Source organism: Phyllostomus hastatus, unplaced genomic scaffold (assembly GCF_019186645.2).
Source record: "Phyllostomus hastatus isolate PE091 unplaced genomic scaffold, TTU_PhHast_1.1 phas_contig_402, whole genome shotgun sequence".
NCBI classification, from domain to species: domain Eukaryota; kingdom Metazoa; phylum Chordata; class Mammalia; order Chiroptera; family Phyllostomidae; genus Phyllostomus; species Phyllostomus hastatus.
Genome location: NW_025333873.1, coordinates 1,709,719 through 1,734,192, shown reverse-complemented (window position 1 = coordinate 1,734,192; position 24,474 = coordinate 1,709,719). Strand labels below are relative to the sequence as shown.

The 24,474-nt window shown below is 54.3% G+C and overlaps 1 protein-coding gene and 1 long non-coding RNA gene across 3 annotated transcripts in view; one reads left to right on the top strand and one right to left on the bottom strand.

Annotated features, from left to right (window-relative positions):
- Positions 1-24,474, bottom strand: part of ALK (ALK receptor tyrosine kinase) — a 641,645-nt gene that overhangs the window by 65,513 nt on the left and 551,658 nt on the right. The window contains exons 9-11 of the mRNA XM_045844604.1: positions 17,565-17,734; positions 2,953-3,047; positions 2,657-2,785 (exon numbers count right to left, since the gene is read on the bottom strand). Of these exons, the coding sequence (XP_045700560.1) occupies positions 2,657-2,785; positions 2,953-3,047; positions 17,565-17,734 (394 nt within the window). The remainder of the gene's footprint in view (positions 1-2,656; positions 2,786-2,952; positions 3,048-17,564; positions 17,735-24,474) is intronic.
- LOC123822549 lies at positions 1,353-24,333 on the top strand. Of its 2 annotated transcripts, none has more exons than XR_006786356.1 (5): positions 1,353-1,488; positions 17,681-17,838; positions 18,678-18,765; positions 19,080-19,208; positions 21,845-24,333. It is a non-coding gene; the product is annotated as an uncharacterized LOC123822549 (long non-coding RNA). The 2 variants fall into 2 exon arrangements; XR_006786357.1 differs by lacking the exon at positions 1,353-1,488 and adding an exon at positions 14,687-14,782.

The following is a 24,474-nucleotide window of genomic DNA, read 5'->3' as shown; positions in this document are numbered from 1 at the left end:
CTGCAGGGTCCCAGGCCACCCGGCTCCCCTGGGCTGCAAGCTCCAGAACAGTGAGTGTGGGCCCGCCTTGTCCCCGGTGTGCTCGGCCGTGGGCGGTGCCACCACAGCAGTGTTTCCCCTGGTGATTAGTTCTGAGTGGGCGTGGCCCTGACCTCGGCCTCCCGGGGAGCCTGCTGGACCCCTCCTCCTCCAGGACCCCTCCTCTCCCTGCACTTCTCTCCTGTAGGCACGTAGCTTGGCCTCAATCATTTGTCTACCTGTACTCTCCTCGTCTGGTCTGTGAGTCCTTCGAACTCTTGACCTGGATCTTATTCTGCTCAGCACGGCTGAGTGCTGGACTGCCCTCACAGGAAGTGTGCAAGAACTGTGGGTGGGTCTAGATTAAAGCTGGTGAGAGTGAACCTCAGCCCTCCCTGACCGTGAGGCTGAGTCCTGGCCAAGAGCTGATTCAGAGGGCCCGGTGGACTTTGTCTCGTGGGTGGTGGAGAAAGGAGGAACTGCTCCCTTCTTCCCCACAAATCCTCCCGATGCAGACAGGGGCACCCCCACCCCCCACTGCCAGGGTCTTCAGCAAGGTGGGACTGGGAGATCTGTCCGGTGGTGGGGAGAGATGCCTCCTGCTACTGAAACACAGCAGGGGACGAGGGGTTGGGAGCCTGCCTCAGCTTCTCCCTCAGCTGAGCTGCTCCTCGAGGTGGCAGTGGGTCCCGGGAAAACACTGGCTCTTTATTTGGTTCTCTAAAGGCTTCCTGAGGAGCCTGCTAAGGCCCAGTGTCCTCTCCCCTTGGAGGTGGAGTTGCCCCAGAAGGGGGCCTGAAGACAGAGTGCCGGCCCAAGGCCGTCCGCCCACCACTCCTGCTCCAAGGCTGGGGCCACACAGCAGAGGCAGGTGTACTCCAGCCGTCGTCATCCCCAGCCTCTCAGGCAGCCACTCGCTTCTCATTTGATCTGCAGGTGGTAGGGGCGCACCACCGCTTTTGAGTCGCTGCATGATTTCATTAGTCTGAGTGGCCATTGGGCAGGCCCTCATCGATCAGCCTTTTAGGACAGCGGGAGCCGTACGGCAACAAACCCGAGAGTCAGGCAGGGTGGATGGCTAGGTCCTAAATGCTGGCTGCAGGGGGGCCAGCGGCCGACACTGGAGAACTGAGCTCAAGCATTAAGTGCCTACCAGTCAGTCAATAAGTGTATCTGGAACCCCTGCTATGTAATCAGTGCTGGTGGTGAGGAGGGGCGGCAGCTTGCCGTGATGTTTGCTTAGCATGTCCTGAACTTATCGCAGGAGGCAGTGGTTGACAGAGGGCCAGGAAGTAATGGAGGCAGCTCGGTGGGGTGGGGTGGTGGGGAAGGAAGGCTGCTGAAGGGTTAACAGTGGGCTGCCTGCCCCGTGTGCGACGTGTCCAGGAACCGTGAACCACGAGGCAGGGTCGGGAAACAGAGGTCGGCGTTCAGGAGGCCAAGTTCCCCTTCGTGTGGAAACACGAAAAGGTATTTTGAGGTCCTAGTGAAAGGTGAAGGGAGGAGAGGGGAGAGGCGGAGGGAAAGGCCACGCACTCCTCCCCCCTGGTTAGGCGGCTGTGAGATCAGGCCGGAGTCAGGACAGCACAGTTAGTCCTGGCGCAGCTTTTGGAGGACAGAGAGGGAAGGGTGTCTTCCAATGCAGACAGAAGCTAATGTTTACTCAGTGCACAGAGAGCCAATGAGTTGGGTGCAAAGGTATAAACGTCTACTTTTTGTTGGTATTTTGCATTAAGTGAGGATTTCACATTTATACATAGAAATCGGAGATTTATCATTTCTCTATTGTTATTTTAGTAAAGAATCCTCTTTCATAGGGAAAAGTGTGGGTGAAGCGTGCGTTGCACACCTGCTTCTTCAGGTCACTCCCGTTGGAAGAAGCCTCAGATTCCCAGGACAACCCTCCACTAGGCGGAGCCCCTTGTCTGCTGGTGTTGGGCCCAGCAGCCTTCATCAGCTTCTCCAGGGCTAGGCTCAGGAGCTACTAACTGCCGAGGAACGTCAGACCGGGTGTGAGACCTATTCCAGGAGCGTTCCTCCTGGAACAAAGGGTGGCTGAGCAGCCGCACCCCTGCAGAGGGGTGTGCCAGGGGCTGCAGAGGCCTGTGTTTAAAGGGGCAGAGCCCCCACGAGAAGCTCTGCAGCCTGGGGGCTGCTGCGCCAAGCGGCTTTGGAGGGGAGCCAAGCTTGGGGGAAGTGTGTTGAACCTGACGCTTTGGGGCCGTCAGCCATGATGGGCTGGCCTGCCTTTGTGTGACAGATAACCTTGGTCTTGGGCCCAACAGCCCTTATGAGGAGAAAAGTCTGACAGGAGGCTTGCTTTGCTCAGTGATGGGCAGTGGCTCCAGGGACCGGCTTGGGAGGAGACCAGCTTGGTTCTCCTGTGTGTCGGGGCCTGGGTGTCCCCCAGGCACGGAGCAGAGAGGCCCTGTGCACAACTTCCAGGAGCTCCATTTGCGCAGGTCATAAGAGAACCAAACGGCTTCCTCCTGGAGCCCCGGAACCAGAGTACGGGCAACGTTCCTTCTAAAGGCTGGCATTTTACTCTTTAAACTTAGCTCCCCGCCCCAATCAAAACACATACCGTTTTTCTGTCTTTTGAAAAAAAATTGCTGAAATGTGTAAGTTGAACCCTTACCTGTAGGGTCAAAGATGGGGGTCTCTCTTGGTGTGCTTTCCCAGAGTTTCGTCTCCTTGTTCGGGTTTCTCTCAAACAGGTTCCTTGACTTGGGCGCTGTATTCTGCAGCATCTTGTCCTCCCCACTGACTAGAACAGAGAAGACCCCGGTGGCTGAGTTAAGGGGGGCTCTTTAGGGAGAGAGACGGGTATGTTCCGGGGGAAGGCAGGAGGAAGAGAGCTGAGGTGAAGGAGGGACAGTGAGGCCCGGGGTGGTCTGGGCAGGAGAGCGGGGGCCAGGGCCAGGGTGCACTCACTGGTGAGGTAGCAGTCCAGGCTGATGGAGATGTTGTCGAAAGCCACGGTGGCTCTGGATCCTTGTCCCCACCAAGCGACAAACTGCAGCCAGAACCTGTACGTGCGTTGAGAGGAGCATGCGTGAGGAACACCCTTGGTTGTCATGTCTTAGGACTCAGCATGCAGCAAACGAGGCTGAAGCTTGCTCGTGATGAGTTTTCATCAGCCTCGCCCAGCCTCAGAGCGGCTGTCTGAGGGGAGCGGTCAGCACTGCCCCTCCTTCTCCGGCACAAAGCACTGCCCTGCCCGTGGGGTCGTTCCATATGTTAGCCTTATGTGGAGTTGGGGGCTTGGGTCTGGGACTCCTGGAAACTCTGGGGAGACCTTTCGCTTCCTGGGTGTGCAGGGTGGGTGGAAATAGGTGGGCTGGACATTCAGCTGGTACTCCCCAGTGGAGCTGAAGTTATTATTATATACTGAAGTGCTTCTGTACCAGCTGATAAAGAGCCCCTGTCCCTTGAGAGTCTCCGACCTGGGGCTTCAGGCAGCCTGGCTCCTCCCCTGGCACCCCTGGATTTCCCCATCCTCCAGCAAGCAGAAGGCCACTCACTCACACAGCGGTGGGCCAAGTCAAGGACACGGTGTCCAGCATCAGTTCTGACTGGGGTTGGTCTGTGTAGTGCCCAACTGGTCATTACATATTAAATGACCTGACTGTGAGCCGCCGCGGGGAGGGGGCGGTTTATAAACGACACTCAGTGGGCCATACGTATTTATAGTAAACCTCTGAGATCTCACCACTCTCCACCCATTTTACAGCCTCGCAGGGTCAGCCCTGGGACAGTGGAAGGGGAGGTGCCAGGGGTGGGGGGGACAAACAGGAAACACCTCCAGTTCCTTTGTCTCCCAGGGAGTCCTCCCCTGGGAAGGCGGTCAGTCAGTCCACCTGCTGTGGAGGGAGAGTGTCCCGAGGACTCTGGACACCTTTCCCCCTTTCAGGAGTCAGCGCAGAACGACCTGCAGGAGAGGGCGCCGTCTCTGGTGTGGGTGTCAGCCATCAAGAGAGGGAACCTGTGCCTCCCCTGGTGACTGAGTAAACCCCGAGTGGGGTGGCCATGCCATGGAATGCTGCTCCCCGATATAAAAGAATGGACCGGAGCACAGGCTGTAGAATGGTTGGACCTCAACAACATCGCACTAAGTTAGAGAAGCCAGACAGTGAGTTCAAGACCTCATGGTTCCATTCGTACAAATGACTGCGTTGACACGAAGTGTGTGGGAGAGGCAGACCTATAGCACAGAGACAGGGAGCAGACTGGTGGTTGCCCACAGCTGGGCATGGGGCAGTGTTGACTGTAAACCAATAAGCGTCCTTCTTGGGATGACGGAACTAATCTAAAACTGGACTGTGGTGCTCTCTGTACAACTCTGGGCATTTGCTGGAAGTGACTAATGTTTGCACCTAGATCAGGTGAATACCTAGGTATGCAAATTACAGCTCAGTACAGCTGTCAGGAAGAAAGGGGAGAGAGAGAGAGCAGAGTGCCGGCCGCTGGGGTAAACAGCAGGAGCAGAAAACCAAGTGTTGGTGGGAATGGGAGACTGACAGCATGGAGACCGTGGGGCGGAGGCAACGAGGGACACAGACGTTACCGGAGGGAGGAAAGGCCCCGGGGGAAGCAGCACACAGGAGCAAAAACGAGCACTCAGGGTTTGTGCTTTACAGTCGAGGATCGAGCTGCTGGCCGGGCTGGAAGCCCCGCCGCGCCCGTGAGCAGACGGCCTCCGATCGGCGTGCAGACCAGCCGGGCGCTGGCTTGGCTACTCCCAGCCAGAGAGCAAGGACTGCCTCCCGTGGGGAGCGCACTTGAAGCCAAGAGCAAACTTTTGTCTGAATAGTAAGTTCGTGACGGGTTATTCTTAACTGAACTACATAGTAAGCCCATCGGTGCCTTTACCCGACTTGTGAAACCTGGTCCTTCACAACTAATCCTTCTTGTCTGCAAGTGACAATTAGGGGACCCACGTGCGGTTCGGCTCTCAAGAGGGGGTGCCCGAATCTGTCGTACCCACGGCCAAGCTCCCTGGTGCCCTGCCCGCTGCATTCCCCACGTCGGGACCTGCATTCTGCACCCTACCCTCCCCCCCCCCCGCCCCCTCCGCCACGGCCTGGTCAGGAGAGGCCAGCAAGGACGGCTGATGGTTGGCCGGGCACGGATTGGAATAAGCCCAGTGGAAAATGCCCAAATCCTGCTCGGAGCACCCGGGCATGCTGGGTGAGTGCGCACGAGGGAGGGACAGCACAGAGCCCGCCCATCTTATGCAGCCAGCTCGCAGCACGTGCCTCTGGGAGCATCTTTCTTTATGACCTTGATGAGCGCCTAGCAAACAAGTTTTCATTTCAAACGCACCCATCTTGTGCTGGGCCCTTTTGAAGGCCTATGAGGGATTCTAAGACAAATCCAACAGGGACTCTGTGTCCAAGCTGCTTTCTGTCCAGTGGAGAGATGAAAGGCGTCTACATACGTCAGTGCAGAAAAAGGGAGAAGGCAAGTGCCACATGGGTGATGTGTCTGAAATGCTCTGAGACTCAGAGGAAGGGGGAATTGCACCAGGCCGAGGAGACGGGGAGGTGGTTCTGAAACTGGTGCTGAAAAGCGAAAAGGACTCTGAGGTGTGCCCGTGGGGAAGGGGAGCAGGAGGGATCGGCATCTCCCGAGGAAGAACTGGGGTGAGGGGTGTGGCAGAGCAGATGGGCCCCTCCGGCTGGAGTGTGCGGTGTGTGGAAGGGGGTAGAGATGGTGAGAGGCACCTGCGTCTCACATGCCTTCAGTGGGTTTGTCCGAGTCTTGGCAGAGTTACAGCTCCGGTTCCCCAGATCTCCACGGACCAGCTCCTGGCTGAGCCTAGGTGCCCCTGCACACAGCCAGGCCTGGGACTCTCGGGCGGCCAGTGAGGGTCCTACTACTGCTCGCCTGTTCTCTTTACAGCAGCAGCCCGGGTCGGGGAGATGTTGCTCCCAGGCTTCTGGGATGGTGACTGGAGAGAAGCGTGTTCTCTGCGGGTGGAAGCATCAGGAAGGCAGAGCTGCCTGGTGTTCCCACACAGCAGTGGGTAGGGGGCCTGCAGCCCACCTCTCTGAGTCTCCAATGTGTCACCTCCTAATCTGACACCCATAGGCCAGGGGGCCGTGCTGGTCACAGAAATCAGTGCTGAGCTGCATCACGAGGCTACCACTGCTGTGGGCTTGGGGTGCCTGGGCCAGTAACTTATACACAGGGGGAAGGGGACAAAAATACCTGTTTTCCCCTAAATGAGCCTCCCAGAGACACTGTGCATCTCCCCTCCTACCTTCTTTATTATTGAGAGATCAGAGCTGCAAAGTTCTCAAGCAGCCACTGGGACGCTCAGCATGGGCAGCAGGATGCAAGCCGGGGTTGGAAGGGTTTCTGAACAGAAGAGTTCCCGAAGTGCTTTGTGAGGCCCTGGCAGTGGCAGCTGCTGTTTAACAGGGTTTGATTGACACTGGGAATTGCACATATTTTGAGTCTGGAACGCTCGTAACAATCAGGGAAGACTCAGTCAGATGTCAAATCAGGAGTAAACATGAGATGCTGCTGCCTCTGCCTACCCAGGGAGCCAACCCTCCCCCCAGTGCTCCGACGCCAGATGCTGCAGGGAAGGGACAGGTGGGACAAAGGCTGTGGGAGGGGCAGGGGTGAAGCAGAGGCAGTGTGGGAGTGGGGTCTGGGGATGGTAGGCGACGGGGCAGGAAGGGGACAGGAGAACCAATCTGTGGGGGCACTGGCCAGGAGGTGGCCGCTGGGGCAGCCTGGATTCAGATTTCTTTACTCTGGATGGCAGCGGGTTGCGTGCCTGTACCTGAACCTTAGGTGAAGAAGAGTTGTTCCCTGGTCTGCCCACCCTCTCCCTGCTGGAGATCGGAGGGGGGTGGTGGGGAGACTGCCTCAGGGCACTCAGGGTCTTTCTGGTCCAACCACTCTTTCCTGTTGATTCCTCCCCGCCCTGCCCACCCAAGTGCAGATACCCAGTTACTCTCCAGAGTCAGCCATGGCCTCAGGTCTCGAGTTCCAGCACGTGCCAGGTGGGGCACTCTGGGACTAAGAGGAATTTCTAGCACATACTGGGTGGAGTGCTCGGGTCCGAGGCAATGTTCTGGCACACACCCAGTGGACCACTCTGAGACCAAGGGAAGGCTCTGGTAGGTTCTGGGTGGAGTGCTCTGGGCTGGAGGGAAAGCTCTAGCATGCACCAGGTAAGCTGCTCTGGGTTTGGGGGAAAGCCAGGTCCATTCAGGATCGCAGGGGTCAGGTGGTTCTAAGGCACACAGAGGTCACTCTGCTGCCCCTACCCCAGAGCCATCGCTCCACGTGGGGAAAGACAGCGGAGCCCCCAGGGCTACAGGAGCCTTGCCCTCCCTCTCTGTGGGCAGCCTGGTCAAGGGGGAGGGAAGAGCCAGCTCTCTGGGGCCCCTCCAGCTCCCGCACTGATCTGTGCTATCGAGGAGCCCCGCCTCGGCCCAGCCCTTCGCCCCGGAGGCTTCCTGACCTGTCCCTCTATAGTTCACACCTGCTCATCTCTTCTGGTTTCTCTAAAGACACATTTAATTGAACAGGTTGTTTTGGCTTTTCCTCTTTTATCCAGCCGCTGGGGGTTGGAGCTTGTCGTTAAAACAGATTCTGCTAGAGATCTTGTCTGAAGCCTGGCTTTTAGCAAAGAATGCACCCTCTGACTCCATGTTGCTCAGATTTACAAAGAGGCCTGTTGGAAGTTGGCCCTGGAGGATTCTGGGAGAGGGCCATTTGGACAGTGGGCCGGACTTAGAGGCCCGGCCTTGGAATGGGGTTTCTCCCAGACGCACTGGGCAGCTCTGTGCAGAGAAAGTGCTGATGCTGCTCACACACAGCTCAAAAAATGCTCAGTCTCACCCAGGCTACAGGCTGTCAATGGGCAGTGAGTGTAATGCCTTATTTGCCACTCTGCCAGCCTTAGGGATTGACAAACCTAATTAAGTTCACTTAATGATTCTAAGTCACTGACGAAAAGGTGTGTGTCTGCGTGCAGACTGAGGGAATGGGACCGATTTGGGGAGAGGGCGAGACAGCAGCTGGGCTGGGTGGAAGGCACTTGACGGATGGACACCACGTCTCTGACTCCTCCGTCAGCCACTCAGTGGGCTCGGAAGGAGGGGGGCTCTGCACCCCTTCTCGCAGCTGGGGCTCGTCTGCGCTCTGGCTGCTCAGGATGGAGCCGGCAGACTCTGCTGAGGGAAAACCACCTCCTCCAATTTCTCGCTGCACAGTTGATTTGCTCGGCAAAAGTCTTCCAAAATGGTCTGTCACAAAGCTTGGGTCGCAGCATGCATTTCTATTAGAATAATGTGTGTGGGGAAAGAGCCTGCCGAGTCCATCCCATTATCTGCGTAATTGACTTCGGTTACCGGTTGGAGAGGAGGGGCCGACGGCCAGCTCTGGGTTCCCGAGACCAGCGCCGACTGGGATGGACACGGCCAGGGCTGGACACGCGTGCCCTGACTCTGGGAGTCTCTGGCTCCTGGGCCGGACAGTGGGGACGGCTGCGCACTCAAGGCCAGGCTTGGCCGCTGGGAGCACTCTCTCTCCCGCTCTCAGAAGTACTTTACCGTCTCTTGACTTGGTTTCTCCTTTGGGCTCGGTGACACTAAGAGCAGTGAGAGAACGTCAGTACGGAGTGACTCCAGGGTGGCTGAGGGCCACAGGGATTTTTCAGTGACTCAGGAATGACCTCACAACGACTTCCACCTTTGGGGTGGAAAAGGGGAGAAAGTGAATTTCCAGTCGGGTTGAGCAGACATGAGGAACCGCTGAGGCTCTCCCACGTTCTCAGTCCCTGGCTGCCAGGAATTGGCTGTGTGTCTCCCGGAGGCTGAGAATGAGGACATCCGGCTCCCGCACCTGCCCTGGCCCAGCAGGGCTGGTGCCTGTGCACAGAAATGCCCGCCCCACAGGCTGGAAGCTGCCCTGAGGAAAGAGGGGTGATGGACTTGGAGGAGGGGAAGGGGTGTTTCTGTAGGGGTCACTGAGGCAAGAGGAGGTCCAGAAGGCCAGCAGGAGAGGAAAGAGCGGGAACCTCTTGGGAGCATCATCTGTCTTGCCTGAGACAGTAGCAGAGGCGAGACGGGACCCCAGGCCGCTCACACCCCAGGCAACTCCATTCACTGTCCCTTGCAGAAGTATCCAAAGTCTTTCATCTCGTTCGGTCTCCTATGTGCTCCATAACACTGGTGAAGTGCAATTAGCCCCTTGGAGCAACTGGGGACCCGGAGGGCCGTCCAGAGCTAGAAAGTGCCTGCAGCCCTTCTTGTAGGAGAGACTGGGATGTCTGCTCCGCCTCCCTCAGAGACAGACGTCCCCAACACTGGCGTCTTCCAGTGCCGTCTGCGCTGCGCTGGCGGGCGGCTTGGAGGGCTGAGCTGGTGCTGGAGCCGGCGGCACTTCCACGGGGAAAAGACCCAGGAAAAGAGGTCTTTCCTCCCCTGATCATGTATGTGGGTGAATTAACAGCCTTCTCTGTCAGGTGGAGGCGGAGTCCCAGAGGGAGCATGAAGACCGGGATGTATATGTGGGGGGACCCGGAGCAAGTCACTGAAACTGGGTCAGTGCCACCTCGGTTTCAGGAAATCTGTCACGTGGGTATTTTCACAGTGGACATCCTTGTTTTTTTTTTTTTAACATGGGAAATTCCAGGTCATTGTTCCATTGTTTATGTTACATTTTATAAAAAATCTGTGTTTCTCCAGGGAGTATTGTAAGTTACGTGCCTCCCCCTCTGCCTTTGAGCGAAGATTACTTGAGCATTTACTGTTAGCCAGGCACCGTGTCTGCAGCCGGAAGTGTGGACAGAGATCCATGACACACAAATCTTGACCTTGAGGAATTTGGACAGACTTGCACTTCACATTGTTCACTGTCTAGGGGATTTCTAAAGCACTTTCTAGTTCTTCCCTCATAGAGCTGAAATCTGCAGGACGTGGAAAACCATTGACTCTGGGCCATGAGAGGGAAGAAGTCAAGAGAGACTCAGAAGAACAGAACGCCCGGGAGAATGCCGGTGCCGTGGACAGAGGAACCACGCAGGGGCAGGGGCAGGGGCAGGGGCGGTGGTGGGGGCTGTGTTCAAGGGGTGGGACGGATGCCGATCAGGCCACTGGAAACCCGAGTGGGAGACTCAGGTGGAAACGGTGACTGGGAATTCTCTGCGCGGAGGTGAGGAAGAAAGCCAGGAGCACCAGTGAGGTTCTCGGAGAACAGCACCTAGAGAGTTGGACTCTACTTTGCTTCCCGTATCAGCAGCCCAGTTATGCCTTAAATTCTAAACCTCGTGCCTGGGGAGAGGAGGGTTTGAGAATACATTTTCAGAGGCACTCAGAGTTATGAAAAATACATGCATCTGTTGACTTGCAAACTGAGCTGTGGGCATTCCCAATAACATCTCAGGCAGATCTGAACACCCCTTTATTCTAAAGGGGTTCACTTAGTGCCACTTGGAGCGGCTGCCTCTTAACCAGAAACCGGGCTCACAGGCTGGATCTGTCTCAGTGCTTTGCACTCTTGATTGTAAAAACTTCGCAATCGAAAGCAACAACTTGTCCCACACGTCGTAGTCAATCGGTGTTAGAAATAAGATTTAAAGCTCAGAATTGCTAATCTACTCCTTGCTCCAATGATCTAGGGTATTTTCTGAGACAGAAACAAGGCCAGATCCTTCCGGAGCTGGGAGCGTTTGATTCGGACACATCCACGCCTTGTTGCACATTGCGCCGCTGGGCACCAGGCACAGCGCCCCCCCCCCCCGCCCCCCTTCTCAGAGGGCCAAGCCAAGGCTGTCCTGGCCGATGGTGCCACTCGAAGGCAGTGGCAAAAGGGACCTCTTCTCCCCCAGCTCCTCTTCCCCTTTCTGAGCTCCATTTTGAGGCTAAATCATGTCACGTTTAGTCCCTCCCCAGAGCCTCCAACGGTGTCCCTGCTCTGGTTTCTGATCCTCTGGCCGGTCTCTGTGCTCAGTGGCCCCCTGTTCCCCACAGCCCGGCGTCCGAGACACTTGGCCCAACACACGCATGCGCCCTCTCTTGAGGAGACTGCTCAGGACTCTCGGACGCAGCCTAGTTGAACCCTCACAAGACACCCCAGTCGCTGAGCCTCTGCTCGCCCTGACAGCCTCCTTTGGAATGCCCTGTGCCTTCTGCATCTTCCAAAGACCCAGATTTTCCTCGAGTTTCACCTTATAATGATCCCGTTTTCTTCACGACGGCTCCCCTGACACATGGGGGTCACTGTGCCATTTGCACACTGGCCATGCACTGCGGGGCCCTGCACAGCATCTCTGTGTGCCTGTCTGCCTCTTGCTGTACCTGCTTTGCGGCCCCTCAGCGAGCCGGCCCCGCAGCCCAGCAAGAGGCTGGGTCATACCACCCTCTCCATCGTCTGCACTTGTTGGGGGCTTAATGTGAGGTTGCTGACAACGTGACAGCTAACACTTCTCCAGTTACTTAAGGCCCTGTCTTGTCTACAAGACAGCTGGATTTGACATTTTATGCCAGTGACTTCCAAATGTGGTCAAACAGCAAAATCACTGAGGGAGCTTGGAAAATGTACATGTTCCTGGGCCCGTGTGTGATATACTGAGTCCGAGTCTCTGCCTACGCGGCCCAGAATGCAAGACTCACCAACTCGGCGAGTGGCTGCAGAAGGAGCCCGTGTGGTCTCAAAGAATTGCCTGATGACGGTGACCCTGCTGGGGCCCGAGGTTCCTGCAGCTCCGGGAAGGGACACCAGCCAGCGGCCACAGCCAGTCAGGGGCGCGGCCCCTTTTGTCCTCATCTCCCACTGTGAGGAAGACCCCGGGAGGGCTGGGTGCTGCCTGCACACGTGTGGGCTGAGGGCCGTCAGACTCACCTCGGGAGGGGCAGCACCGCCCTGGGGGAGCGGTGTCTGGGAACCTTCCCCTCCCCCTCCCTGTAAGAGGTGTGGCCCCAAATAATCCCAAACCAAAATGATTTGTTAGCCACAATGGCTACCACTTGTCAAGTTTTCTACTAGGCATTCGTTTCCTCAGTGCATCCACAGAAAGCAGAGTAGCCTAAGGGGTAAGGAAATATTATTCCACCTCTTTAGATCTCAGATTCCTCTTATGAAAAAAAGGGATTAATTATAGTATCTATTCCGAGGGGGCAGTTTTAAGGATGAAATGAGATAATGCGTGTTGAGTACTTGTTACAGTACCTGGGGCTCGCTGTAAGCAATCAACAAATCTAATCATCACTATTTAGGATTCTTCCTGTGGCCCTATGAGAAAGCTGCAATGCAATCCACAAAAATGTGAATTAAACACAACTTTTTCAGAGGTGTGTCTAGACCTGCAGACTAAGGTTCATTGGAAACATCTGGATTTCCATTCACTGGGATTTACTATTTCTCTGCTCAGGTTAGAATATGCCACGATGAAAACGCCCCTTGAATGCCATTCTCGTCACAGAAAGGGGCCCCACAAAGGGAGAGTATTGCTATGGATAGCGCCCAGAGAAAGTGGGGGATGCTGTGGGTGAGCAGCAAGAATGGAACAGGAGAAAAGTCTGGGCTCCGCGGAGTTTGTGGTCTCAGGACACGAAGACATAATTCTGCGTTTCACCAACCCCATTTGAAAGATGCATTTGTGAAACATACCACTTGTCGTTTAGGGCAAAGGATGCAAATGGAACAGGAAATCTAAATATCTCCAGAGGGGACATTTTTTCTCGTTAGATGTGGTGTACAGTGCACAGCTAAAAGCCTCCATAATGACAGCGCTGGGGAACAGCCTGCACACACGTGATGGGTTTCGAGCTTTCTCTTTGGCTGCACGACGGCGGTGATTTGTGGGACATGATTTGATCCATGGTGCTCCCAAATCCATCTTGTAATGAGTCGAACTTAGCATCTGCTTCTGCTCTTTAAGCATATCAAAGTTTAGAGCGGTGTGGGAACATCGTGTTTCATTTAGTAAGATATACGATTATAAAGAGCAAAACGTGGAGTATGTCCCTGCAACAGACTGATACTGACAATAAAGGGAGAGAACGTGCCTTTCTCCCATTTTAAGAAAAGGAAAGAATGAATCCCAACAGAAAGAGTGGCAACGGAGTGTGTGTGTGTGGGGGGGAGATGACAGAGTGGGGAGAAAAGGAAGAAAACTAGTCAGGGCAGGAGGGTGTGGAGCCGTGAGAGGGCGTGTGAGCATACCTCACGCCAATATTTGGATGGGCGCTGTCCTTCGAAAGGACCTTGAGGGCACGCATCTGTATTACAGGGATGTTGCCACTGCTCAAGCGTCTTGGGCACTGCTCTTGGAGATGTTTCTTGTCACCCCGTATAGTGTAGCTGTACAGTTAATATCATCTCACAGTGAGGACAGACTATGACATTATTTCTATCGCTTCGGCTGTGTGTATGTGGATGGAAGAAATACCGTGCCGTGGACCCGTGTCTGTCTGTCCTCAGCCCTCTGACACACAGCTGCGGCAGAGCTGGAGTCTTCGCGAGAGGGCCAAGGCGTGGCGGCAGCAGTCTGGGTACAGCTCTCTGCTCTCAAGTGCTCAGCTGTAAGCTGCCTGCTCACAAGGACTGGGGCACACGATTAAGACCAAAGTCTCTCATGGAAAGAGACTCTGACAGGACAGTGACCAGAGACCTAGAAAGCACAGGTACCAGGCAAGTCTCTAGGGGGCACTTGTTGTCCCAAGAGTAACAGATGCGATTTAGGGGGACGGGGTTCCTCCAAGGGGACACTGGTATGGTGTTGATTTGCAGCACGCTTTGCAGTAGTATTCGTTCTCACTGTGTGTTTTGTTAGACACAGGGTGAACAGGGGAGGAATGGTAAAAGGGTTTTGATGGGGAAATTCTGTTCATTCACCTAGAATTTGGAAGTATGCAATTTGCCTCAATTCATTCTGTCAACACATATTAGGCATACTGTGTGTTATTAATGTTCAGGAAACAGTAATACAGAAGACAGGTCTGATTTCTCCCTTATTGGTATATACTCAGATATTTAAAAAATGGATAATGAAATATGACAAGTTATTATAAGGCCATGAGAATATACTGTAGGTTTACTATATGGTCTAGGAAGGCTTCTTTGAAAGGCGAAGGAAGAATGGTAGCCGGGATGGTGAAAGGTACAAGAAGAACATTGCAGGTAAAGAGAAGGGCAGGTACCAGAGCCCGGAAGCAAGGATTGAGGATGGCACAGCTGAGCTGAAAGAAGAGCAGTGAGGTTACCAGGTAGAATACTAGGGGAAGAATGGTGTAAAAATGGGGTGGTGAAGTTAGTATGGGACAGGTAACACGTGGGCCCAAATAAGGAACACTCTAGAGGAGTTTGAAAGGCACCCTAACACCACGGGAAGCCATTGAAGGATTTGTAGGACAGGAAAATGTGTAGACTCACATTTCAGAAAGTAATGGGTGGGGAACAAAATGGGGGCAAGGGGACAGACAAACTGGAGGTCACGGCCACACCGAGGCGAAGGAATGATGGCCTCAGCTAGTTTCACGTCATGTCCAGCGTCTGGGGTCTGGGAGCTCTTTAGAGCCAACGTGTGAACCCTGGTCAAGTTGCTTTAACAAACTGGCTGAGGTGCGGCAGTTGGGGCGCCTGGCAGCAGAGCTGATTGGAAGACAGCACAGGGACTGAAGGAAGGTCTTGCCTCTTCCAGGTCCCCGGCTGGGGAGCTGTCCAGGAGTTGGGTGCTGATGAACTAAGCCAGGACCCGCCTAAGGAAGCGTCACAGGATGCGGACAGCTGGTGCAAGGTGCACACTCCTGCCTCAGGGTCAGGAGGAAGGGGGCTGCTGGTCTTTCTTGGTCTTTTATCTATTTTCTCTTTCTCATTCTCTTTTTATGTCCTCCCTTTACCTTCTCCCTCCTCCCATTTTCATTTTCTGGCAAATCGGGCAGCTGTAGCTCACGTTCCCTGGAAGAAAGTGGGAAGACTGTGCCTCTCGGTTTTCCTCCATCAGAGGCTTACCATTATGGGGAACCTACAGAGAATTGGTGACAGCTAACTCGTGAGAACCCTCATTTCATCTTAGGGCTGGGTCACGGGTTATTATTGCAAAATTGGTCTTCCCAGCCTCTTCTGAGGCATTAGGTGGGGAGATGAGGATGATGATGGATTACTGACTGAGCACTTACTGGGGGCCAGGCAGTTCCCCAAGCACTTTCTTTCCCCAGGCCCCTAAGAGGTAGATGCTATTATTGCTCTTTTATAGAACATGGCTTGACTTGGAAGATTAGTGGTTGTGATTTGTGCTATTTTATTCAGCAAATCATCTGAAGTTACATAAGTTAGGGATGAGAACAGAGGTCATGGGAAATAAAATTCATCGAGATCTTCTCTATATGGATGCCTTTATAGTCATTTATTTAGTCTTATAATAATCGCATGATGTTATAATCGTCCTATGGTGTTATACTCATTTTATAGATGTAAACACTGAGGCTGAGAGAGGCTCGGTAATTGGCTGAGGTCACATGACTACTAAGTGGCTGAGCCAGTTTTTAAACCTGGGATTTTCTCTTTTACCCACAATGCTTTTCTTCATCTGATGGGCCAGTCACATCTATAGTCTAGCTGGACTGTAGCGAGGGAGAGCCCCTGGCCTCATCCCTCTGCAGTTCCATTTGCCTCTGGGCCTTGATGCTTCCCCTGTCGTCTCCGGCTGTGGGCTGGGAGTGTGTGTGTGTGTGGGGGGGGGGTGCAGCTCCCCACATCAGAGCATGTGCGTGGTGTGCAGGCTCCCCGGGAATAGGGGCACTCGCATGGTCTGTGAGCTCACACTTGTCAGGTCTCGAGGCATCCTCAGACCAAGCTGGCCTTTGTCTGAATCCCCGCCGGAGAGTTTGCTCTCATCAATATTGGCAATGTCAGCGTGGTAAACAGCCCTGAACAAGGAGGGGGGAGGCCGAGAACAGAGCCTCCTTCCCACCAAACTCCAGTGTAGGGGAGCGCACCGAGTCAACGTCTTACTTGTCGTGAAATCCCCTGGAGTGGTTACTGCTGGGTCGAGGAGAAAAAACCCCTTTGATTCATCTGAATTAATTTAACATCTCCCAGCAGGGAAGGCTCTGGCATCGTCCTCCTGATCTCCAGCCCCGGCGCACAGCCCCGGCGGTCCCGCAGGACAGGAGACCAGTGGACGGTGGGGAGTGCCCGCACTGCCCCTTCCCTCGCTCTAATTAAATCCATTTGTCCTGGGCCCACTGAGCCCTGGCATGTCCGAAGGCTTTGATCTTTAACCCGCGGACATCGAAGGAGCCGGGAGCTGGTGCTGGGAGTGAGGGCCGTGCTTTCTTCCTCTGACAGCAGAGCCTGACTTGGGAGCTCTGGAAATAACAGACTCTGTGAAGTTTGGGTGCAGAATCTGAGACCCAGTTTCCATTTATGAAGCTCTGTGCCCACTGAAATCATCCTCTGCTTCGCTTCGAGCCCTCTCCTCTCATTTTTTGAAGGTGGATCCACCAGGATGCAATTTAAATGTATTTCAGGAGTCGAATGAAGAGGCTGCTCTGGATAGACCGCAGGGTTTGCTATTTAGCCTACTAAAGATGGCTTTTACCTTTCCAGGTCCATTCAGCTGTCCCCTTTACAGAAATAACAGCCTGCCTCTTTCGGATGTGGAACAGATCAGCCCCACCACTAGGTTCACTGTGACATTCCGAGTGTCACATGAGCGGCTGTGCCGGGCCGTCTTTACTCAGGTGCTGCTTGGCCCAGGCCAGCTGCAGGTGGCAGCCTGGTGCCATCCCAGGGAGACGGGTGGCCGCTGAGCTCTGGGGTTGCTGCTCCATTTCAGAGCCGCATGGACTTAATGACCCTCTGGTCTAACCCTAGCAGTTTAAAGATGAAGAAACTGAGACCAGGAGAAGTTCAAGGTCAAAAAGGGCATTAGTGATAGACTCTAATCAGGAAGCAAGGCCTCAGCGGAAGCACTCCTCTGTTTACGGAAGAATGTGTCACCCACCTAGGGGACCAGACCCCACAGAGCACCAGACTCTGACCGACCTGCATGCCGGTCCTCATTCTGGGGCCAGCCCGCGGGTGCTGCACCCCGGTGGTTCCCAGTTCCTTCCCCCGTAAGAGGGGCAGGAGTGGGGAGCAGGGCAAGCCTGTCACACCTGCACGGCAGGTTTTGTTAGTTAAGGAATAAGTAGTCAAATGCAAAAGTAAGGAAAACCCATTAATAAGAGAAAATGCTGTGTACATGTAAAGCCCGATGATTACTTGGGAGCGACACGAGTTGCTTCATGTTACTCCTTCCTACCGATGTTGGAGGCAGGCAGGCAGGCCAGGCCAGGCCAGAGGCGGGGGAGGAGAATGCTCGTCAGCACCGACATCCCGTGGTCCTTCCTCTCTGTGAGCCTGCAGACAGTGTGCGGGTGTTCGTGTGTGTGCGCGCGCACGTGTACACATGTGTGCCTGTACGTGTGTGTGTGTGTGTCCCGGGTAGAGAGGACGGGGGAGGGAAGACGAGGCTCCCTTCTGCGGTCTGGCTGGGAGAGGAGAAGGGGGCAGTGGGGACGGGGGAGGCCCACCTGTCGGCGACGTCCAGGAGAGGCAGCACCGTCCACTGCCACAGGCTCAAGCCTTCGGCGGCGGCCACGTGCCAGACCACCCTGCTCTGCTCACTCCCGGTTTTGTTCTCCACCAGCACCAGGGAGACGTTTCCCCGCAAGGCGCCACGGATGAGCCAGGCCATTCGGAGCTGCAGGGGAGAGAAGAGCCAGAGGACGTGATGTTGGAAGGAAACCTTAGGCCCCTTTCTGAAGCTCTCAACCCCAGAGATCTTGCTGGAGACGGGGCCGAAAGGTCTGCCCAGTGAGGAGGGCCGGATGCCTGGTGGCTGATCTTGCCTCCTGTCTCCCAAAGGGCTTACAGTCAGGTTCAGCGGGCTGGGCGGGGGCGACCGAGGGGCAGTTTTGGAACCTGGTTGGGTTGATGTCATCATGCTAAATTTCATGGGATTCTGCCCTGAGGTGACATCGAGACCAATGGGGGCATGAAATGAACTTCCTGGAGAGGACCCGCACATTCTGGTCTGTGGCCCCGATTCACTCGTGACTTTGGGCAAGTGATTTTGTGACTCGGTTTCTTTTAGTGATGTGAGTGTCACAGATTTTTAAAGTTTCTTCCCCAAAGAGGCTACCATGTTATTCAAAGGGAACCACGTCATGTGTTAGCTAACTAAAGACCCTGTGACTTGATACCCGTGGCCACTGGCAGGCAAAGGTGAGACAAAAGTGTGTACCTTAAGATCCTTCAATATGGTTGTCTTTCAGACTGAGAATGCCCGCTTTGCCAAAAGAAAGCCACAATCGTGTAGTCAGTGTGTATTCATTACAAGTTCCTGTGGCATCAGTCCTTAGGCACGCGAAAGGGAAATGCAGATGATATTTCTAAGAGAGTCGAAGCACAGGCATGCCCAGAAGTGGTGCACACTATAAACAAGGTCTCTGATCTTGGTGTTTAAAGGAGAAGAGGTTGTATTTTTAAAAAGATCCCTGTTTATTTATTTATTTATTTTCAGAGAGAGGAGGGGGAGGAAGAAAGAGAGGGAGAGAAACATCAATGTGTGAGGCATGCCCCCAACCGAGGACCCGGCCCGCAACCCGGACAGCAGATTGAACCGGCGACTTTTCTGTTCACAGGCCGCACTGAGGGCACTAAGCCGCACCAGCCAGGGCCGAGACGGTTTAAGCACAGTCATGCCCACAGGCAGTGCACACCATAAACAAGGTCTCTCATCTTTGTGTTTAAAGGGGTAGAGGCTGTATGTGTGATAGAAACAATCTATAAACAACATTTAGAACTTAGGACAACTGCAGCGAGCACTGACCAAAACAGTCCTGTTCAGACCCTACAAGAAAAAAGTGGCTGTTATAGAAAGTGAAGCAAATACATCCTATTCAAGTTGGAATTCTCATCAGCTATAGTGCCCACTTTTTTCCTGATTCTTATTGTTTGAAGACGTTCTTTTTCTTTGTAAAGTGCTGATATTAATACTCTGTCTCCCAGTCCCTGAGCTCATGGTTGTCTTGTGGTTTGACCAGAAAGACTACTTACCACGAGGCACTTCAGCCCAAGACTTCCCATTACGTTGCATATGACCCCTTCACCAACCAGGCCAAACCAGCATTGGGGTGCCCGAGCGCTGTTCCACTTCTGAGACCCCGAGTCAGGTAAGCCTGACCTTCACCTCTTCACGCATACCTTTCCCATTTCCCCAAATGCAGGTGGCAAATTGTTGTCTCCACGGAGAGCTCTCAGCATCATTTAGCAAAACTGTTCATTTTTTTTCTGGCCCCACTTGGCTTTCTGGTGCAATCTGGACTTAATGACTGGAAATTTTAATCCTAACCTTGCAAACTAAACCCTCTCAGCCCTGAGCCCATGCCCTGCTGTGCCCAGCTGGAGATAATGCTTGCCACATGCTTTCTCTCCTTTTGCTTCTTGGCCACAGAATATTGCTAATTTGGGCTTCTGTGAAATCAGTCTGTTGAACTTCAGTGCCCTGGATGGTTGGTGGCATTTAGTCACCCGCCGTTGGTTTCCACAGTTGATTCCTAAACACATGTAGTGCCATGGGTGTTGCAACTCCTGCTCAAACACAGGTGCTGTCCCCTCTTGGTCCTCAACTCCCAATTCCTTATTCGGATTCCCACTTTACTGATGACACGCACTCTTCCAAGTGTCATCTCCCTCAGCCTCTTCTTCCTCTTTTTCCAGTGTGTCTCTTCCTTTCCTGTCTTAGAGGAAGGTGGGTCCTTCATTTTCTTCCATGTGAACCCATATCGGTTCACCTCCCCCTAGTCCTTGTTCCCTCGGTTCTTTCTCCTCCTTTCTCCCGCCCCTTCAGAGTCTCTGCCTTCTTGCTTCTCTGTCTAGAAATAAGATAAGCTTTCACCCATCCTGGAGAGCTGTCCTTCATTTGATCCCGCCAGCTCCTCTGGTTTGCAACCTGCTCCTGCACCTCCACTCAGATGTTACACCTGGGGTAGCTGGCGCGTGCCTGCTGCTTCTCCTTCCTTGTCACCCAGCCTCTCTTCAGTTTTCATCCTCACCACTCCCACAAGGGGGCACTCGCCATGTCCTTGACACCTTGCCCTGTGAACTCTGCCATAGCCTCCTGAAGCGCCCTTCTCTCTCCACCCTTCCTCCCTTCCAACTCGCGTGGGTGTCCATCACATCTTCCCCGTCATCATCACCGTCTGTGATTCCTCAGTGGTTTCTCGCTCCCTATCAGTTATGATCAAGGCACTCACATTCCTCCATAAGCTAAGCAAGTCACCTTTTTATTCATTTAATGAATATTTAGTGAGGATTTGTGCTGAGGCACGTGCGTCCTCCATTCTAGAACGGCCCAAGCGCTCTAGCGTCAGAGAGCCCGGGATTCGGAACGAGTCCTCGCCACATCGCCATTTTGAAGCTCAGTTCTCTAGTCTCTAAGGTGGGAATAGGTTTATCTCCCTTATAGTGTTCGCATGATGCTTAGATAATAAATAGTGTAACAGAAGGTAAAAAAGGAATTTTGGCCGAAGCCCCGAGGCACTAGACCCTACGTTTCAGAGGAGGTCTGAGAGCGTGGTGGTACAGAACGTTCACGACAGGTGGATGCAAACAAGTCGCATAACCCTCAATCCCTCATCCATACTTTGGACATAAAAAGCTGGTGGCTGACTGTCAGGAATGTGCTTTTGGTACATACGCCTCACCTCCCCCTTCCCCGGAGAAGGGCCCCTCTGCATCCCGAGTCAAGAGAGAGAGGGGTTTTGATGACAGCACAGCGCAGGGAGCAACTGAGAGCCGCCCCTGCGGTCTGGGGAGCGCAGCGAGCTAGCGCCTGGCTCCTGCCTGGAAAAACCGAAGTACCAACGAGGGGCAGGGCAGCTGCTCTGCTGGTGGAGCGGAGGAGAAGCGGCAGCACTGGGGGCCCGCCCCGCCAGAGTCTGCAGAGGCAAACACGTGCAGGAGCGCTGCCCAGAGTGAGCCAGAGTGAGCCACAGACAGGGGGTGCCTGTGAGTTGTTTCACTCATTTTAGATCTTGTCTGAGAGGGCTGCCCGGAGGGGTGGACAGCACTCAGCAGAAAGAAGCTACAGGTATCTCGGGATGCCCAAGGGTAGAGGAAGGAGTAAGTGACCACCTGGACTGGAGGTACATATGTCCTAGTCAGGGCCAAACATTCCCAGCCATCATGGAGTGGGTGAGGACAAAGGCAGCTCTCCAAAGAGAGCACACAGTGTCCCCTGCATTTGTCACACTCAGAGCATACTGGTGCCAGCTACGTTGACCACAAGAGTCCCGGGCAAGTAAGAACTCTGCTGCTCCCTGAACCTCTTCTCCCGCCCTGTGCTTAAGGCCTTGCAAGGCCAGAGGTTAGCAAGGCGCAGGGGAGGAGAGAGCTGGGCCAAGAAGGGGAGGGACCAATGGCCACTTTTCCCGGGTTTCAGGCTTTCCTTCTGCAGCGACTGTGATGGGGGTGGTGAAGGGGGAGGGAAGGAGCCCCGACTTGAGAGAAAGTTTGAAATTTAGACCGGCGGGGCATGTGGGTTTCTCAGTAAGCCTGTGCTGTGTGTTTCGAAGTGACTGAAGAACCGAGTGTACCACCTTAGAGCAACCGGAGAGGCAGTGGGCTCTGCCCGCCTTCGCCCAGTCGTCCACACGGGGGGACGCAATGAATGTTGCTTCCTAGACCCCCCTCCAGCCCCCGGTCAGCTTTGTAACCACCCTGCATTTTTCTGATTCTTGCTTTTAATTCTTCCATTTCTGCTGCCCTTCTCTCCACTTCAAAGAGATTGAACCTACTTTCTTTCCAGGGAGCCTTTTATCATCGCCCATCTCAGACATTATGTCCGTCTCCTCTGAAATCTTATAACTGAGGCCTCTGGGACCATTGCAGGGCCCAGTTCTGTGTCCTTGTCTCCCCTCTGTGCCCTCCATCCCCTGGACCACAAGCTCCTTCAAGGCAGGGGGCTGCCTTCCCCATCTTGAGTTCGCAGTGGCTGTCAAGTGAGGGCACGCGCAGCAGCTCCCCGTGGCAGACTGGGTGTGTACACGTGTACACACTCACCAGAAGACCCTCCTGTCTGTACAAGGCCCTCTCAGGGCCGGGAGCCGACTTTCCATCCCGTGAAGCTCCGTGGAGCTGTCCTGCGTCCCAGGGGCCAGGCTCCAGGAAAGGGGAGAGTTTCCACCCGCTTCACAGCCGACTGGCGGCGACAGTCAACACCGCCCCGTTCTCAGCTGCTCTCAGGAGTCTTTCAGGTCGAGGCAGAGTCTGCTGGCGCCGTGAGCCTGCTGGTGAGATGCAGCCTCGTCACGTCAGCACAGGGGACATGGACCGGCTCACTGAACTTTCTCCGTCTTCCTGCACTGCGTATTTTAGGCCGGCCCACTGGGGGAACAGTGGAACAAGAATGGCTTCCTCAGCTTTTGAGGAGGCTTGATGGAATCCCTCTTGGTGTCAGTGCTTGTGGGAGACAGTCGTGCCTCCATTCGACAAGCGTTCACTGCAGAGCTGTTCTGTGCGTGCGTTACGCATGTTTCCCCCTGCCCCAGGATGCTTAGCTTCTAGCCAGGAGGTCTGAATTTAAATGAGTGTAGCAGAAGGAGAAGCACTAAAAGTCACTCAAAAGTGAAGACATAAGACACAGAGAGTCACGACACTTGACACACGCTCAGGACTTGGGTCCAGACGGCCACTTGACCCAACTGTTCAGTGCTATGGAGAAATAGGAAAATTAAACAGTTGAGTTTCATTTCTTCTTATACTACTCTCACCTATGTTTATAGCAGAAAACATATCTACAGCCAGACTGAAGACGAGGAGTGCATTGTTTGAGATTCAGCAATGTCTAGCTCTAGAAACAGATACGAAAGGTTTGGGGGAAGGTATCACAGTGGCAGCCAGCAAGTGGCCAGCAAAGTTTTTTCTTGGTCTTTTTTTTTTCACCCACTAAGTGTGTGGCAAGGAGATGCATCCAGGCAGATGGGATACCCCTCAAGCTTGCACACAGGCCTTCGCGTGGCCCACCTCTCCCCTGCAGTCATCCCCGGTGACTCCGGAGTCTGCCGCTATGGCTCGGCCAGTGCTCCACTGTTCAGAGTCTGATCTTTAGGCTGGTGTCATCAGTGTCACCTGGACACTCATAAGAGTCCCCGGCCCGGCCCCAGACCCATTACATCAGAATCTGCAGAGAAACTGGGAGGCAGCAGCCTCTGGCGCCATGCTTCCTTTCTAGAACGCACCGGAAGCAACTCCCCTCTGTACCGTCATCCGTTCTCCAGTGGTTCGCCTGACCAGCCCTGTTTTCCTGTCTGTTGGCTATGGGATAACTTGGAGTTTAGGCTCCAGGGCCAAAGGGAATTAACTGTGTGACTTTAAGCCAACCACTCGCCTTTTCTGAGCCTCTATTTTCTTACAGACGAATTTGTGAGACCTGCCCTGCCTGCTCAGAATGTGGTTCTAAAGACTGAGTGCGGCGACCGGCGTGGCAGCAGAGCTCACAGGTTGCATGAAATGGTTACACTGGCGGTGTCCAGCCCGGGCTGCAAGTTAGCATCCCCTGGGAAACCCAGGTCTGGGCTCCCAGAGATTTGGATTTAATTGGCCTTGGCAACAGCAGTTTTTCACGTCTCTCCAGGAGATTCTAAAGTGCAGCCGGAGCTGTGACCACTGGGGAGACGGGCTACTTAGAGCGGGAGGGAGCCTGGCCTTCTCAGCGAGGGGCCCATCTCACCTCGGACTTGAGTAAGATGCAATTCTTAATGACTAAAAGTGTGGCTTAAAATGCGCCCACCGCGGCCAAGGTGCAGGAGGAGCATTTTTCCTGCAGCGGGGAGGACACGGCCCCCATCTGGAGGCCTTTACGTGGCTGCCACACAGGCCCCGGGCGAAGGATGAGAGCAGCCTGGAGAGCAAGAGAGCCCTGGGCTGGGGGTGAGCGGGGACGACCCAAGAGAGCGCAGACAGGACCAGGAGGGTCCTCCTGGACCTCCCGTGTGTGGCCCTCGCCAATCTCTCCGTTAGAAGAACCGGAGGACTGACTGATATCCATTCCTACGGAACATCTCTCACTGATTACTTGTATCTGAATGAATAGAGCACCTCTCCGTGGTTCCCAGAGCAGAGCCTGGCTCAAGCCCCTGTCACAGGCTTCCATTTTCCCAGGGTCAGGAGTCCCCGGACAGCGCTATGTGTGGGTGCCCTCGCCAGGTGGACCTGGCTGGACCTGGAGAGTCACTGTTCGGGTGCCCAGAGTGGGCAAACACACTCTTGGAATTTGATCTCAGTGAGACCCATTGCTATCTGGGGGGCTTATCGAATAAAGTAACTGACTGTTTACTGACGACTAGAGAGCTGTGCTCGGTACTCGCACGCATGCTGTCTCGCTTTATGTTCGCCACGAGCGTAGGTATTCACACTCGTCTTCCAGATGTGGAATCG